Source organism: Larus michahellis, chromosome 7 (assembly GCF_964199755.1).
Source record: "Larus michahellis chromosome 7, bLarMic1.1, whole genome shotgun sequence".
Taxonomy (NCBI): Eukaryota; Metazoa; Chordata; class Aves; order Charadriiformes; family Laridae; genus Larus; species Larus michahellis.
The window spans coordinates 7,166,211-7,185,335 of record NC_133902.1 but is presented as its reverse complement, the minus strand read 5'-3'; the positions used below and the strand labels follow the sequence as shown (position 1 = coordinate 7,185,335).

The 19,125-nt window shown below is 36.9% G+C and overlaps 1 protein-coding gene across 22 annotated transcripts in view; it reads left to right on the top strand.

Annotated features, from left to right (window-relative positions):
• BCAS3 (BCAS3 microtubule associated cell migration factor) overlaps positions 1-19,125 on the top strand; it is a 363,020-nt gene that overhangs the window by 17,653 nt on the left and 326,242 nt on the right. For all 22 annotated transcript variants that reach the window (XM_074594820.1, XM_074594824.1, XM_074594804.1 and 19 more), the window contains 2 exons: positions 424-505; positions 9,513-9,585. In XM_074594820.1, coding sequence (XP_074450921.1) covers positions 424-505; positions 9,513-9,585 — 155 coding nt within the window. The remainder of the gene's footprint in view (positions 1-423; positions 506-9,512; positions 9,586-19,125) is intronic.

Sequence of the window (19,125 nt, the reverse complement as noted above, 5' to 3'; positions counted from 1 at the left end):
GATCATTGGTTAGTTAGCATTTTTCTTTGAAACATGCGCTGTGTAGAATAAATGCTTCTGTTGTAGATTCCTGGAATTTTTGTTAATTTAGTCAGGCAGTCAACTTAGAAGTTTTGTTTCTTTTAAAACATGTATAGTCATTAATAGTAGATAGTGCTAGTATCTTATTCACGCAGTCTGAGGCACGCATTTTTAGAGGCAAGCCATCTTTGTTGCTGTAATTTGTTAGTCAAGACTTCTGGGTTATTCTCATTTAGTGAAATTGCGTATGGTTGGTTAGAAAGGCAATGTCTTACCAACTTACTTTCTTACCTGCCTTTCATACAATGTCTTTCTACCTACTTTCTTACCTACTAAATATATATATTTTTATAAGTATATATGGTTTTTGCATTGTGTGGACATCATCCGTATGTTTTGCAGATCAGTGGTGAAGCCCAGGAACTCTTCTCTGTCCGCCATGGTCCAGTGCGAGCTGCACGGATTTTACCAGCTCCGCAGATCAGTAAGTGTATATTTATATGGTTCATAATTAACCTTAACTTGTTTTTTTACAGATCTTTGTCCAAATCATTGCTATAAGGCGATAGGTAGATTCTTCTATTAATTTTAAACTGGTCACCTTCATAACAGCTCTCTACAAATATTACTTACTTCTTTCTTCCTTGTACTCTGTAATCCAGTGCTCCCTCGAGTTTAATCTTCAGATTTTAGCTTTGATGCTTCTTCCTTTGTAGTTTAGAGGGTATCTAGGTATATCTGTGCTCAGAGATCAGTCCAGAGATGTTAGCAATTCTCTTTGGAAACTTTTATTATCAACATATTATTGCTATAAAATAATATTGAAATTACTTCTGTATAGCAAGGCAGTGGCTAATAGCAGATGATCTAGAAATCATTAACATTTATTAAAAGCTTCTGTTATCGTGCGTTATAACGTCTATTCATAATGTGATGCCCTTCTGCACTCTTAAACTCCTTAGAAGAAGGATAGTATGTCTTTTTTTTTGTTACCCATTCAGGAGCTGAAACTGAAACAATGTAAGTAAGATAAAGCAAGAAGGAGTTGATCTAAGTAATATAGTTTGTACAAAGACAAAACGTCCTTTCCTGATTATTTAAGTATGTTACTTATGAAGAAAATATCAAGTATTTTCTAAACTGTGAAATGATCTAAATGGTCTACTAGTACATTAAGTTTAGCAATTGCAGCTTTTTATGAGGTTTTTAAAAAGGGCTGCTTTTCCACTCCAGTAAAAGTAATGAGACAATGGAATTTGGTTTTGGGGTGGTACTAGCTTCTAATTTGTTCCCATTCTGCTTATTTTATGTAAACTTTATTCAAACAGTTTGACGTTTTTAGTGGTTGAACTTTTATCATGATCCCTTGAGTGCCAATAGGCACCTCCTCTTTTCTACTGCTTAAATACTGTTTTATCAACTTTGGAGACAAGCTGCATAGTTTGTTAAACAGGATTGTTTGAGAAGTTCTGAGTTAACCCCCTGGAAGAGCTTGCTGCAAAATTTAAGGAACTATATGTAAACAAGTAAATCCCTTTAAAAAAAAATGACACTGTTCAATCTAAACACAGGATCTGATAGTAGACTTCTTTAAAAGCCCAAGATCTGTTGGTGTCCTGGCTCATTTTTGGTTTCGGCAACGTTTTGCTTATCCACTCTCCCCACAACTTCAGCTGGGCAAGGTATTTTGTACAGCTGCGGAGTAGCATTTCTGGTTTAAATTGATTGCCGTGTTTTACTTTCGGGGATGAAATGAATGTACTTCTAGATACCAGAAGGTTTTTTGGGTTTCTGCTGGATTGCAAATTGTACTAGTATATCATGAATTAATTAGTGAACTAAAAAATATAGCCTAAAACCTGATTGTTTAAATTTTAAGTACAAAAATAGTAAATTATAATAATTTTGAGTGTTTCAAGGAAAGTAAATGAAGAAAGTTGAAGGTTTAATGGACACATTGTACATTGTCCGAGTGATTGCTGAGCGGAGGAATATACAAAGTATGAGCATGTGCGGTTCTGTAGCTCTATGATAGGTTAAAGTCATTTAAAGCAAAATACTTCACAAGCATTTTATTCTGCTTATGGGAAGGCTGTGTAATTCCTGATGAGCTGTAGTTTTTTGCTGTTGTGTGTGTCATTAAGTAATGGATGTCTATGCCCCTTCACCGCTCAAAGGAAAAAAGAAGAGAAAGAGAAGTGTTAATGAAAATGAAGTAAATTAATTAAAGGACCTATAAGCTCTGTTTTTTCTGACAGTAAAATAGTGCTTTCTGATTTTTCAGTCTAGTAAGTTACACTGCTTATGAACTCCTTCAAGCACTTACTCTCTGTCTATAAATTGCATATATTTAGCATCTGACAATGATAATTGTTACATTAGAAAACTATTCAAATTAGCTCATATTAAATTAAGTCAAACCTTTTAAAAACATGTTTTGGTCTCTTTTTACATGGCTTGGTTTAAATAAATCTTTGATTAAAAATACATGAATGTATCATTGACCAGTATCTGGAATCAGATAAAAGTAAAGCTGTAATAAGAGGCCTTAGATAACGAACACATGAGCTTTAATGATTCTGAACCAAATAAAAGGAGTTTGTAAAGGAGAAGCTGATTACCATCAGTAGGCTCAAACACTATTTTACTGTAAAGCTGTAAAAAGGGAATTATTGAAAATAGGACTCTCTTGGTAGATGGATTTGGCACGTTCCTAGAAACAGATCTTAGTTTGTGATAAGAGACTCATTCCCAGGTGTGAAAGGGAAGCTTATGGTTTTTAACTTGGTGACTTTACAGTAGCAGAACTTAATAGTTTGTCAACTATTTTGTTAAAATACTATAGTCCTTTGATGTTAGATCCTCTGCTGCATTTTGTGCCTCGTAGCATAATAAAGCATTGTTTCAAAAGAGTTATTTCATACAGGCTTACTTTATGCAGGCTTATTGCAAAGGCGACCTCCTCAAATCTGATTTAGCAGGTTTTAAGTGGTCCTAGTAGCAGGAGCGTGGTGCGGTATCTGGAGCTGGCCCTGCATGCTGCCAGCTGGGATCCGGTGGAGTTTATTAGCTCAGGCTCTGTGCCATGCTGGAGCAGTGGAATGGCTCCTGGAACTGGGCTGACCTGGCAGCTCCACTGCAGCGTTCGGGCAGGGTTTTGTCGGAGCCAACAAACCAGGCAAGACCTGACCTGGCCCAACACCGCAGCGCTTTGATGTCTCTCTGTGGCATGATTGGTCTGCAGCCTGGATAAGATGTCCATAAAGAGCTGAGAGATTTCTGTAAATAGCAGTGAAAAATGGAGATACTAACTCTTCTCTGTGAACAGAGAATATCTACTGCTGCCTTCAACAGTAGGTATTGTGTGCCGCAGAAAGTAATCAAAGCCGCATAAATGGCCTTTTTGGAGTCTGAAGGTTTACACTGTGACCAAATTTTGGGCTTAAGAGAGGAGATAAAGTTGCATAGCTAATATTCGGAAGATGAGAACATCTCTGTCTGGACGCTGTCACTCTTACCAATGAGAATACTAAGTCCTGGCACTTTGTGTGCCTCATGTGGCATTATCTGCTGAGCCATCTGATTTGGCGCAGCCCTCTAACTCGCCTAGCTCGTCTTCACTTTCAAATCTGCGTGCTGTGATTCTGTTTAGTACTTATTTATATGTGTACAGGTGCCTGGTTTACTGTACTCTGGATTTCTCTGTCTCTTCAGATAAAACAAGCGTACAAAGATGTGTTTGAAGCCAAATTGATGTGACTTTGTGCTATCAGAAAGGAAAAAATATTAAGTGGCAGATACAAAACAAAGCTGGAACTATGCCGCTTAAATTTAGCTGCCATTCTCAGTGAAGAGGAAACTATGGTTGGTAACATGATTGTAGTTAATGAAAGTGAGAGAACCACGCAAAAATCAGGGTGTTCTAACTCCCTCCATTTTATATGATTCCGATTTGTGATGTCCTCGCTGCTGCTCAAGTTACTCTGTATTGAGCTTCCTCTCACACAGTACCTAATGGCTCTATTTAGCCCCACTAACCTAATTATTCATATTCTTTCTTCAACATGTTTTCCGATTTCTCACCGCTTCCTCTAGATGATGTCTCTCGTTTCTGAGGGAACTGACTGCGCAAAGACGTGCTTGTAGAATTGAAATGATGCTGAGTTTGAGTTCTGTATGTTATTAAGTATTCTGTCGTGGATATTCCTACATTTGTCTTGTGCTTTTTCTCTTTTGATTAGCATTTCTGTGATATTTATAGAAACATTAAGAATATTACCTATTTAGGTTTTCTGTAGTGGTTGTATGTTCTTTGACCTATGAAGTCACTAATAAAACAGTATCAGAACTCTCCTAGTATTTTTAAAAATCTCTTGTGTTTTGACTTCGTTTTGAGGTCCATTGCATATATACTTCTGAAATCAGTGCTACGGAAATAATACATTTACTTCGGCTATCTTTGCTATTCTTTTTTCTACAAAACCAGAATATTGCTGCTTTCTGAAGTGAGTTAGTGCTACAGTCTCCCATTTTTCATTACTTATCCCAGGTCGTTTTACAAAACCCTGGCCAAGTACCTGCTTTCTGCCTTTGCTATCACATTTATTAAGGTAGGCTTGCCTAGTTTAAAGTTGATCAAGAAATGAGGAAAAGCTGCAGGAGTAGCATTCTGCATGGTAATTCACGGTTAAAGGGTACATGATGGCAGGCTTGTGTGTCGAAGTTTTGATCAGTCGTTGTCTGTGAAACCTATTTCCATGTCTCAGAATTATGAAAATAAATTCCTCCAGTGAACTGAATTAATTTATTGCCATTTCCTAGATTATGCTGCTTGCACAAAAGATGAAATAGTCCTGCGTGTCTCAATGAATTTGACTGCTTAGTCAAATGGACTTATAAGGGGGGGAAAAAAAAGGAAATAAGAAAAGAAATAAAAGAAATCAGAGGTATTATGTTTAAAATAACTATGGACCAAGGGAACCTTATGGATGAAGGGCTGAAAACTAGAATTAGCATGAAAAGCTAAAATTAATTGGGACACAGTACTTTTGCATTTGAAAATCTAAAGCTGTTAAAAGTTTAAATTTTGCAGCAGATTTCTCTGTACTCCGCTGCTTACATCTTTGATTTTGGTAAAATAAAATTTGAACCTCAAAAGCTTACTCAGCTTTATGTGCAGGTATACTTAAAAGAACTGTAATGTTTAGGTTGCTTTCTAAAGGAAGGCAGATGTGAGTTTTGTATATATTCAACCACTTGGGTGGCTTAGTGGTTTTAAGTCCCTGAAGGCCAAAATAATTGCACGGTGTGTAGAGCAAAGGAACTGGCCCTACGAGCTGAACAAGCAGGAGTGTTGGTAGCCAGACTTGGGTTGGTGTAAGTGGGTCATGCAGGTGTGCATTTGGGTTTTGGTGTTTTGTGACTGTTATGTGGGTTGTTATGGCATAATGAACGTTAATGTCTGTGGATTATAGAAATTACAGAACAGAATTCTCAAGCGTAGCAAGTAAGCCTTTTGTAGATATTATAGGGAAGAATTTTGGAGCACGGCATTTTAAAATACTAATTTCTTTGAAGCTATGTGGACTGACCTGCATCCCACCATTGCAGTTCTGGCCACATCACGTCAATGCTTTAGACAATTACACCTTAAACTTTCACCACATTAGACTGATAAGTCTTTTAAATTTTTCAAACAAGATTCAGTCAAAATAAAATATTTCTGTTTGTCTTCAATTAATCTGTGACTCTAGGAACGTTGATCTCTAACCAATGTTTCAAGGTCATCTTTTTGGTGTTTTTTTTTTTTCTTTCGTAATGAAGCTACATAGTTATCAGAGAATGAAACTGTGGTGCTCTGCAGAAGAGAAAACAACTTTCTTTTAACATCATAGCTCTGTCTCTTTGACAGAACTGCCAAGAAAATGTTCTCCAGCGACCACTGGTTCTTGCAACGCTGCTGTCTTATCTCAGACGTGGGAGGGTGGGATGGGCTGAGGCGGCAGCAGACATGGAAATCAACTGGAGTTGAAGAGGTTCTGGGCTGATGACTTTGGGGGGGTGTGTTAGGAACCAGGTATGATGACGCAGGTATTGGACTTTGAAACTTGAAATGTTGGGGTGATGTTGGGAGTTAAGGGAGAGAGAATAATACGATGCTCGCAGTCTAGAACATTAAATCCTTAAGAAGCACCTGAAGGTCTGGGATGAGGATAGCAGTCGCAGCATCGTTAATCAGGCATGATATTGAGTAATGCAGTTAGAGCTCATCTGTGCAGGAAATGGGGTGTTTATAGATGCTACCCTATAGATCCTACCCTTGAAGCTGAGTAAAGAATTCATTCCTATTTTTAGGACTGACACGAACCTCTTCTGTTTCAAGTAGCACGTCTGCTTTCCTGCATTTGTCTTCAGTAAGAAAGGAGAGACAAAATAGTATTGATTAAGAAAAGTGAAGAAAGATTTATTTTTTTTATTTTTTTTCCCTGAAAGGAAGAAGCAAAATAGGGAATGAAAACCACACGTAGTGAATGCCAGCCATGTGGCCTGATGCGTTTCCAGGTACTGGTGGGCTGCTACACTGACGTGGGGCAGGACCACAAATGCAACATGATTTTCAAGTGAGAGATAGGAGGGGTTTGGTTGAACGGGGGATGCACTGCATTGTTAAGTGGCTGTGATAGAACTTGGTCAGTGGAATTACGTACCAGAAAAATTACTCCGTCGTGCATATATGCTATTGTTGAATAGGTCAGCATTTGATATTTATACAGTGGATTTCTTACTAAAGGGAAATGAGGATACTTTTCATAGTTTTGAGTTGCTTTTGAATTCCTGTGTGGGGTTTCATTTTTATTCTTCAAAAAGTCGTGCTGCTGCTGTTGTTGTTATTGGCGTTATTGGCCCAAGGGATATCTATTCACAGTTTCATCAGAAGTACAGTGCATAAGCTGCTTTGAGCTTATGTGTACGTAACCTTTTGACTTCATAAAGTTCTAAATGTTGGTTTGTATGAAATTTCATTTAGCTACAGATATATTTTTTTTCAATTTCAAGTATACTAACTGAAGTTAGATTTTTTTTTTTTTAAATGTATCATTTAGCTAAATGGAGCTGTAGATAAGGTGGTGCCTTGTTGGCAGGAAGGACAGTTTTCATTACTTTAATTGCATGATTTGTCAGGATTTTCAGCTTTTTATAAATGCTGTAGTGTTATATGACAGAATTAAAAGGATTTAGAATAAAAGGAGTTTAAGAAAAGGACTTTGCAACAGGATTTCAATACTTTTTGTATTTGAGGGATTTAGCTAGCTGTTTTTCATTTCAATCATCCTGCTGCATTTTGTTAAACACTGTTTGTGGAGCAGGTGTGTACAACGTCAGTGTATCGCACATGCAAATACACACAATTTTACAAATAAAAATTAATCCACCATAACTTGGAAGATTAAATCCCACTGCAGAACTAGAAAGGGTTGCTGACTCCATTAAGCATTGCAGAGAACAGCACATGGCGCTTTTTGCAATCTCATGAATGGGACTGCTATTAACCTGATTTAATGCCCTGCAGAGTCCTCAAAATAATGATCCCTTTCTACAGTATTAATATTTACATTCTGAAAGTATATATTTGAAGTAGAAAATGGATTTTTTTAAAATGAGAGCCTCAGTCATTACAGACTGAAATCAGAAGTTTAAGCACCTGTTGTACAAATTTTGCAAGTCTGTATTGTGGGTATTAAAACCTGGTATGCCTTTTGATTTTTGTGCAGTTGTTTCCCTGTGCTCCCCACCACCTTGCTTCCTCTTGCTCCCCCTTCCTCGTCGTTAAACTTAGAACTAGACCATAAAAAAACATGTGAATTCATGTCTCTAATATATCCTAGCAAAAAAAAAAAAAAAGGAAAAGAAAAGTTAAATACTTAAGGTAAAATCCTGGCTCCACTTAAATCAATGTCAGAACTCCCGGTAGAGTCAGCATTTCACCCTTAATGCTGAGGGACTGGCTAAGTGAACAGAAACAAATGGAGTTCATCTGTTACTTGTATCGAAGAAAACAAATTGGTTGCCAGATTCTTAAGAAGACTATATGTTTCATTTATCAATTTACAGGTCAGTACATACAGTACAGATAGGACTCATAAAAGCCCTTGAAATAATAGGAATAAATGCAAAATACATTTGTCTGTTTTAGGTTACTTGTAAAGCTATTGTTGATGGTGAAATTATTGATGTGACCCATTTGGCATTGTAAATACCCAAATGTGTGGGAGGGAAGACTTATCCTTGTACAAATGAGAGTACTGAACAGTTTTTGTTAGAAATTGCATGTACCTGAGTTATTAATAATTAACAGAGACTGTTATGTCACAATGTATATTGTTAATTGTTGTGCCTTTCTGAATAATTGATTTAGTGCAATACACCAGTATTTGAATTAAATTTTGAACAGACTATATCACTAATATTCTTTATAGATCAAAGGGTTCGGTGTATAATGAAGAAAAAAATTTTCCATTATTCACCACGCACATGCATACCCATAGATAATTAAAAAGGCAAAGGTTGAAAGAAAATGGAGGAAATTTAGCAGTGGGGGTGTTGGTGGTTGTTATTCTATTATTTAAGTTGCATAGAAATGTACCCTGGAGTTTAGTAAACACTGCTCACAAGTAGAGGAGAGATTATTATTTTTATTTTTTTTTACTCAATTTTAGTTCTATTTCTGTTACTGTAGCAATAAGGCAAAGTTTTCAAAACTTCTAAAATCCCATTTTCAGAAGTGTGGTGTATTTAACAATTGGATGGTTCCGGAGGGAAGGTGTGACTGCAGTTTGGGAAGACAGGAGGCTGGATTTGATTGCCCGGCGCTGGTGCCAGTGGTGGCGGGATGCTTGAACCCCCGGGCCGGCAGGGCTGGCGGAACTTACTGAAGACTGTTTTGAATTTAATCTTGTATTTTCTTGGGCACAGGGCATGGGCTGAAGCACGGCTGTGCTTCAGGTGAACGCTGGCAGCCCAGCTTGTCACGCGCTAAAGAGAGTGGCCGCTTTTATGGTTAACGCTCTTATACTCCACTTATACCTCGGTAGAATAAATTGGAAACCAATGTGGGAAACCCATGCAGAGTTGGTGACAGCCTTATTACAGACAACTTTTATAAAACAATGAGAAGTGAGCAAGTGTTACTTGTTACAGAGTCCTTAACCCCAACTGAAACGAATAGAAAATAACTCCAGAATCCCAGCCAGATTTTGCTACTTGTTTTGTTACTCATTGCTGTCTCTTTCAAGAACAGTTCTTCCAGTGTCTGTGACTCTGCCTGTTTTTTGTATTTCTATCACTAATCTTGTCCAGCTGTGAGTTCTGTGTTACATATTCAATATCCTTCCAATATATAGGGCCCCCACAACATGCACACCTATACTTTGAAAGGTAACACAAACAGTACACAGTGATTTACTTTTTCTTTTTTGCTTTCCCCTTATTAGGTGCTCAGAAATGTGATAATTTTTCCGAGAAGCGGCCTCTTCTTGGTGTGTGCAAAAGCATTGGATCTTCCGGGTAAGCATATTTTTCATTAATAAAGCCTTGTATATAGATTGTAAAGCTCTCTTCCTTTTTTTGCTAAAAGGATAACTCTGTGAAGTGCTCTTAAAAGTTTTTGTTTTTCAGTACGTTGGTAGACATTTGCCTATGAATTAAGCTTTTTAGAAGGAATGAAAAAGAGACTCTTTATATGAAATAAATGAAGAGGTATTTTGAGTTTATGTTGTTCTCGGTGTAGTCACAATTTTGTCATTAGCCTTTTCTGATATTAATCCTGGTCAGAATTATTACTGAGAAGTGTCTACAGTAATATCTGTGTCTTAAAAAGTGATTAAAAGATGCTTTCAAGCAGCACTCATATACCAAATGAATGACAAACACGAAGCAATTTCATTGTTACAGCTACTTACTGCGAAATACATGTTAAATCTACTTCTTTGAGTTAGAAAAATAGGTTAACAGTCTTGTTTTGTGCTCTCTGGACAGTATTGTTGTATCACTCCTCTTATAAAAGAAGGTCTTAAGATATTTTATGTCCGCGTTAGGTAAGTTGATTCAGGCAATGCAGGGGATTTATATGTATACCTACAGGAAAATATTTGCTTTTCAAGGGTAATCCTCTACACAGAGATTCAAAGGCTAAAGAGTTGAAGTAAATCTTCTTACAGCAGTAAGACTAATTCTGTGCCACACCTTTTTCAATTAAGAATTTAATCACTGTGGGTGTGGAGGAAGACTGTCAAGTCTCTGTAAATTGCTCTGTATGTATGATTACTGTGATAAACTACAGTATTAATGTTACCTGTCTTAAATGTTTAAAACAAAACCCATGTAGGGTAGAGAAGTGAAATGTCTTTCTATTGATGTGTTTACAGCTTGCAAAGCTGCTTATAGTGCCTTTTCGCCTTCCCCCTCCTGCAAGTGTATGTAATCTCGTGAATAACTTTTTGTAAATACGAGTGCATGTAACCGGTGATGCAAATACTGCTCTTGTATGACTTTTCTTGTCGTAATCCAAACGTTGTATTTATATTTTTATATATATATATATATATGTTGTTCTTGGTGTAGTCACAATTTTGTCATTAGCCTTTTCTGATATTAAAAATATATTATTAATTAAAGGATATGTTGGAAGGAAAAACTTCCCTTTATGCCTTTGCTTTAGAAGCTGAGATATCTGAGAAATTAACAAACTATAAGGGTTGTTATATTCATTGTGTGATTGTATTCCTCAGTTCTTCTGTTAATGGGCAAGACTTCAAAGATTATTGGTAGTTTCTGCTTTTTTTAAAAAAAAAAAAAGCTCCTATGTTTTCAAGATGAATGGATAGGTTTGTGTTACTACATACCAGTAGTTAAATATCTGCAAATAGAAGATTTTAAATCAGGCTTTCCGCTGTGACCAGAAGACGAGTGTGTCATTAAAAAAAGTAGACACCGCTACAGGCTCTTGTTTTATCCATTTCATAAAGAACCATTTTCCACATGGTGGTAGACCTTCAACAGAAAATTCTGAAACATTTTTCTACATTTACTGTTCATTGCAAGTTATTTCTGAAAAAGTCCTTGCAAATTACCTATTTTGTCAATAGCTTTCAGACTAAGAGTTCTTTGATAGTTTGCCCTCAACGGGAGTCACGCTCCTTTTAAATTGGCTCAAGTGTCACACTTATTTTTTCTTCTGTTACATTCATAGATCATTTGATTACATTTCTATAATGATTGTTATGCATAAAGAATTTGTGTAGAACATTAAAATTGCTGTGTCACGAGTGGCCTCTGAACCTGAATTGCAATTTCAGTTCTGTTCTTAACTTGAGGTTTTGTGCTTAACATCATTTCCTGTATATCTTAATGGTTGTGGACAGATAAAACACCTTGTTTAATCATATATCTGAAGAAAATACTACATTTATTCTAGAGGATTTATTCCGAAGCACTTGATATTTTCACTACAGTCATCTCCTCACCTACTTTGGAGATTATGCTGGCTATGGCATGAAATACTGCAGCTGTCAGCACATTACTGAAACTCTGCAGGGAACAGGAGGCCTGTTCTGTCTAATGCAATGGCAGGTAAAATAATCAGTGAAATGATGTAGCACTGACGCTAAAATATTTCCCATTTAACAGCAAGGTAAACGGAGTGCCTAAAAGACTGAATGATTTTTCTCAAAGGCAACTAGTCCAAAGCAGATCCAAAAGTGAAATCCAAGTCTTCCAGCACACAATCTGTGATGCTGATACATTAATCTACATTGTCTGTCTTTTGTATAAACTGAATTATATCGGACATGGTTATGACAATGGGGCCAACATCCAAAATAATTCTGCCAGCACAGTCCCCCGGCCCTTATCCTCCTCTTTTCTAGGACACCAGGTGGTCACTTTTTTTAAAGGAGAAACCTGTGACCTCCTGAAGTGATTTGGCTACTTCCAACAGTCCTCCGACTTGCTCCCATTCAAGTTTTACCCAGGTTATTATCTAAAATCTTTCAGAATCATTTACCAAGGAGAGTGATTCTAGGGAAAAAACGTTTGACTTCTTCAGCCTTGATCATCGTTTGGATTTTCCCTAGCATTACTTCAAAATTTTGGACTTCTGGTTGCTCTGCTCAAATTTGCTGCTATTGTTACTCTTTTCTTGGAACATCCCTGGAAATTTTGACACTTTCAAATAAGTTTTTGTTGCTTAGCTGTTATTAATAAATAAGGGACATGGTTAACATTTTGGAAGAGTTGGTGGCTGGCATCACGACTTATGGTGGAAGAATATTTTTGGACCCTGCCGTGTCTGGAGGCAATACTCTAATTTAACCTCTCTGTGGCAATCCTTTATATAAAATCCATTTTCAGTAGCTCTCCTAGAAAGTGCTTTGAAGCCATTAATTTTTTTGATGGAAGGTGAAAAAGAAATGCATTTTACACCTGACTTATGACAAAACCTCAGTAGGTTATTAACTTTTCTTTACAGTTTAGGAGTTGCTGTAAATTGGCACATGCTATTTTTGACCTTAAGAAAACATACGTGTTAGAGTTATTAATACTGTGTGTGAACAGTTTTAGTTTACTACACATAGATGAGTGATTATACTTACAAATGTGTTGATACGTTTCATGATTTTATGGACTAATACGTATATTCAAATGCATAAAAAAATCTTTGAGAAATTTGAATTAAGCATGTATGAAAATTACATGAGCAAGTTTTAAGAGTTAAATATGCTAAACCATTAAAGTAATACAAATCTGATAGAATATAGTTTTCATCTAGATCCACTGCACTGTCATTTAATAGTATTTTGTCTTTTAGGACTATATCAATGAGATATTGACATGTTCAGGTTAGGAGCTGGGATTTCCTGGTTCTGACCACCAGTCTGCATTAGTGGTTACCGTCAGGAAATTCTTCTCTTTTCCTTTAGCTGTAAAGTAAATTCACCATAATGAGGGAAATATGATAAAAAAGTATTCTTTTTAATGTACAACACTTGTAAATCTGGAATCCAAAAAATTTTCAAATAGTGATGAATTAATAATTTCAAAAATATCACTTATATGAAGTAACTTCAGTACTTTTCGCTATCCCTCTAATGTACCATGTACTTTTAAGGAAAGAAATTAATGAATAATTTTGTCTGTGATAATATGCTTGGACTTCTTTCCTTCATTATGAAACAAAGATGGGTATAAAAGTACTTTATGCAAAATAATGTTTGCCTAAAAGAAATGTTTAGATTTATGTGTCATTCATGAATTTTTTTTGTCATTTACACAGTGAAAGATCTCTGGTGACTTCAAAATGCAGTAGTTTACCCAGGAGATCCCCTTACGTTTTACTGAATTACAGATTTTTGACAAGTATAAAACCACCTTGTTAAATTTTAGTATGTCTTCCACAGATCTAAAAACGTATTCACTTAGAAATCAACTTCTGCATAACTTGGTGTGTGGATTGCATCTCCTTTGTAATGTAATGTAATACAGTAGTAATTGATATAATATATGCTGATAAAACGTACATTCCTTTGAATATCAGATTAAGGTCTTAAACCTTCAGTTTAACATTTATTAATTTTAAATCTTTGTTTGCGAAAGTCATGGTTGAGAACCTGCTTATAAAAATTTATTTTAGTGTATCTAAAATTTTAAACTTTGCACTTTGAAATTAATTTCTGGCACCTGCTTTATATAAAAATACTAGAGAGAGAGAGAGATCTGCTGCTTACCTCAATCCTTGTATTCCCCACAATGAGGATTTTACCAGGGATGATGAAATTTGTGTTTTCTAAACTTTTGCCTTATATCTGAGTTTCTGACTAGCTTTCAGTATGCACGTTTTTGTATTTGAAAAGTCAGTTTTTCCATCTAGTAAAATGACAGAAATGTCTAGCATGGTTTCACTATATAGTCTTTTCAAAACAATAGTTTTCTCAGCCCCCAGAAAGGATGCAGTCTTGATACATAAATGGGAAACAGATTGTGTTTTTTGGCTGATACTACTGTACTGGTTTAGATGTTGGTTCGGTTAACTTCAGTCTTAGATTACAAGATTTGCAAATTAAAGTAAAACCCAAAAAGGAGAGACCATCTGCATAAATTTTGTTTTTCGTGGAGTTTTGTAGAGGCATACTTACTTTGTTCTTGGTGGTGAGATAAACAAATCTGTATAAACACACAGAAAGGATTTATGGTTTTCGGTCCATATTAATGAATTTTCTAGGTGGTGAAACATCAAGATTAGTAATCTGTAAATTGAACGGAGGATTCCCCTGCCCTCCCCCCACCCCCCCAAAAAGAAAGAAGCGGTAGTGGTGACCGCAAAACTGCATGGCAGAACTCGTCAATGTGTGCTGTTCAGAGCTACTCAGTTTAAAAATAAATGGATAAGACCAACTATGTTGAATGGAAATATATTCCTGTTTTCCCCATATGGGTGGTTGAATCCATAGTTTGGAACATGCTGGATCTGTAGAACACCTTCAGATACCTCAGAGAGGTGTAAATACATTAGATATGCTTTTTGTTCTGGTCAAATGTAAATGTACTGGTATCTTTAATTTAAGTAAGTGCTTCATTTCAGATAATGGAGATGTTTTAAGGGGAAATTGACCACTATAATTTTGTTTTTGTTTAGATTATTGAGGCGGAAATCAAGGTTTTGAGAGGGCCTGCAGATCTGCCCTTCAGTAGATGGTGTAGGTAACAAGAAAGCAAACGAAACAGAAGTGACCATGCCAGCAGGAAAAACCACAGTGTGTGTAGGTGCAGAGAAAGGGAGATGGGGGCGGGGAAGGCAGAGATGAGTAACTGTACTGTCTTACATTTGAAACCACCTGAGTACAGAAGGTTTTAAATACTTTAAACCCCAGTATCTACCTTTCCTCAAATGCCAAGTGTTCTGATGACTCAAATGTTTACCCCATCATGCTTGATTATGAGTAACCAAACTTCGTTTCTACTCTAAAGATTTTCTTCTTTTCTATTTGTTTCCCTTATTAGCTAAGTAGTTTATGATACATAGGCGAAAAAATTCTTGTGCTGAAATGCATACCAGTCTAGCTAAAGGACTGTATCGGTACAGCTGTGGCCTTAGAGCAGGGCGGGCTTTAGGCGGTGGTTGTGTGACTCAATGACCAGCAGCAAAGACAGCTGAACTCCTGCTCGCCTTGTCGGCTTGTGCTGCTGCCCCTGCCTGCTGCTTTCTTCAGCTGGTTAGGGAACCGTACGGTAAAGGAGACAACAGAAATAACCCAAGTAAAAAATAACGCTCCAATTTTATTTTTTAATGATATGGATTATTTCAGTCAACCAGTCAACTGGTTTACGAACAATTGCATGCAAAATGGCAAGGTGCAACTGAGAATATTGTAGTCCATTGTAGCATGAGAACAGAGAATGGGATTTCTCTAGGTTAGCTTTGCTGCTGAAGCTGCTTAGCCAGGAACTGCGGTCTCACTCGCTTGCTATAATGCTTTATTCTCTTGCCCATCCCTCTTTTAAGAGAGCAAAACAAAGAAGGTAGAAATGCTAGAAGTGATTTGTCCCAACAGCCATGTTTCTGGATAGCAATATTTCATCTTCTGTTAATGAATCATTCAGAAGGAGATGGGGGGAAAAGGAATCTTGAAGATTTCCTTGAAACGCAACCTGGATCTCTAAGCCATCCTTACAAAAAGTATTCGACACTTTGATGTACTTGTCCTTTGTCCAAATAGCCAAATACGGATGCATAAAAGATTAGGAATTTATGCCAAAATCTTATGCAGGCACATATGATAATCAGGTAACTATACAAGTATAGCTAATTGAAAGATCAGTTACAGAAGATTAAAAAGTAAGAGTTTGAAGGCAGCAGACTTTCTAGTCTTCTGTGGTATGGAGACTAAAGGACCTCAGGCAGTAACCTATGGAGCCAGCCTGAAGCATGTGTTAGGTTTCTAGCATATATTTTTAGAAAGACATATTAATTTAATGATGTCAAGTGATGGAAAATTTTGGATGACTTGAATTGGATGGGGGTCATTTGAGGGCATGAGAAAGAAGAGGTAATCTTTTTTAATCATGGGAGGAGGAAGGAAATAAGGACAAGTTAAAGGAGGAGGAGTGGATGGAGCAAACAAAATGTACAGCTTTGGCTAGCCAGCATTTTTTTCCCCTGCTGATCAGTTTACAAGACAAATCAATTGGCAGCAGATTTTCAGGAAGCATGCTTTATTAACGTGGCTACTGTAGATTAAAACCTACTAACCTTAGCATATGTTTAACTCAGGAATGTGTTTATGGGAGTGGTAGGATTTAGGTAGAAAGCAGCTTTACATGAGTAAGAAGAGAAACAATGCAATTAAAGCGTTAATATTTTCTCACATTAATATTTCCAAATCACATGACCCCTGTTCCTTATCTGGCAAAGGAACTGGTTAATGCTGAAATCCAGTGTCCAGTCCTAAGTGTCTGTGGCTTTTAACGTTTAAAATTAGCTAGCTGTGAAATGATTTGTCAGAGACAAACAGCAAAGCTTTCTGGAAGGATCACCCAAGAGAAGGAAATTAGCTATGATGAATGAAGTTCTTGTTCACAGTTCTCACACTGCTCAGAGGAACTCTCCCTGGAATATTTTTACTGGAATGCCATTGCAAATGCCGTGGTTACGCCGTGGACTCACCCAGCCGTGCCAGAGCCTGAATCATGCAATTGAGTGTGTAAAGGGTGTAGCCACTCAAGATAAAATATGGCATGTTTTTTTTCAAATCACACATAAAAATGGGTTGTACAGATGGTTATGATTTTCAATTGTATTGGACACCATGAAGTAGATTTCATGAAGTTCGTTACATATTTGTGGTCTTTTATTGAAGACTCTGCAAAATTTGGTCATATTTTTTCTCCCCGGCCTTATTTTTTGCAGACTGTCAAGGATTTATAAGTTGAAATTTCTAGAAAGCGAACTTAATAGGTTTTATTCTAAAAGTGTAGTAGAAGCTTTTAAGTTGGGTAAAGCACTCTCGTTTCTGTTATCTGTGAGGGATTGAGTCCCTTGCACTGTTGAAAAACTGTAAAGCACCATTAACTGCAAAGTGTGCCGTCCTATCAACTGCCTTGCAAAGATTTCCTTCCGTTCTAGCAGATGAAAAACATTATCATCTCTGGTGACTGTAGGGGAAAAAATCAGTTTAGTCTTAACAGGTTGTGTGGCAGCTTTTAAGACCCAGAGAGACGCAAGCACTGAATAAAGTAGTTTAAATTCCTTGCAGTGATGTTGGATGTGATTTGTTATGTTACGTGCTAAAGATAGCAACGTTCTTCGTTTTAAAAAGAGCTCTTCAGATCCCAGATTTTTTTTCTTATAACTTGCTTCTATAATTATATTAATGTACTTCAACTATTTTTGCAAGGTTGAAGTAATGTTTACTGGTAATTCTGTGAATTTTCTAACAGATTAAAATGCTGGGAGGTGCGGCTTTAATGGACTAAGGTAGTGGTTCCATTTGTAAATACCGAGGATAGGAAAGATCTGGTGTTCTCCTGATATACCAAATGTTTGTCTGAGGGAACTGTAGTAAGAAATAACCTCTGAACTATAATAAACTGTTAATCTTGGATCAAAACTGGAAGGAAGAAAATTAGTATTTGGGGTGAAACTTTGACCAGTTGGTGAGAACTGTGGGTAGTTTTGACCTTCTAAAGTTTTGATTTATTAAGCTGTAAAAAGATAAGCCCTTTTCTGGGCGATGTTTGGGATAGCATGGAGGTTTGGGAGAGCAGATTTCCAAGCGGAGGCGTAGTTTCATTTTACCGCTGTTCCAACCCCCCGTGCATGGAAGGAGCCGGGGAGGAGATGGAGGGAAGGAAGTAGCCGTTCGCTAAACGCGGCGGCAGATAAACCCAGCTGGAGCACATACCTTCCCCCAGAAACTTGTCAGAAGAAGCACTACAGGGAAAAGATAATGCACAGCGCCATTACAGGCAAAGCTGCTGGTTCCAGGGCCACTTTAAATTCCACTTTAAATTATTAAATACTGTAAACGCTATAAAGTTAATTAGAAGAGGAACAAACTCTACAAAGATAAATGTGTTTTCAATATGTTTCTCAGGGAGGGTACAGTAGAAACCAGTGAATGAGAGGAAATTTATTTCTGGCAGCACTCTAGACATGGAACTGTGGTTGAACTTTTTACCCTAATTACGTCCCCGCTAATGCCTGCAGCGGTCTGGAATCAAAGCGGCCCTTCAGGCCCTGGAAAGTCTCTGATGTGGCGAGCGTTTGTTGTGTGATGAGGGTTACTTAAGAAAAAACGGAATATTGTGACAGGATTTTTCAAAATTTCTCAGTTACCACCCACCTCACTTGTTGCCTACAAAAATAGAGTAATTGTTTGCATCTGTGTGTTTTTGTCTGTCTTAGAAATAACTGTTATAAATCAATGTGACATAGACTCAGAGAACAGTTGAGGATTATATTTTCTTTTCTTGTAAGTTTTAGGGTTATTTCTATGTTTTATAGTATAAGTAGGATTTAAAGTACGTTGCAAAATAGTTAGAAATTTCAGGATGATTTAAGTCATTCTCTTCTTCTGAGGGTACTAACACCATCAGATGTTGAGTTCTCAATCAATTCAAAGATGATGTTATTTAATACGTTTTTTTCCTGAATAACAGCTGTCACTCATAGTTTGAGCAGCTAATTGCAAAGTGCATTAACTTAGAGCCCTGCTATCTGTATTGTCACACAATTGCTGCCACTCAAGTCATTCACTACAACTTGACGGCATTTGAACTTTGCATCTGTTGCTAAATGCCATTTTCTGTCTTACAGTGGTCTCTCTGGAATCCTTCCTGTCCTTTTTCTTCTCTTTCTTTCCTTCAATAATATTTAATGTACGGAGGAACAGTCAAGGGAGTTTGAGCTCAAGCATTCATGTATGGATTAGGTTCTTTTAAATCTCTGAAGTGTGGAAAAAATAAGTGGAATCCATTTGAAAAATCTGATATAATTATTCTTTTTCTCTAGTTCTGATCTGTTGATTGAAGCAGAATGAATACATTTTGGTA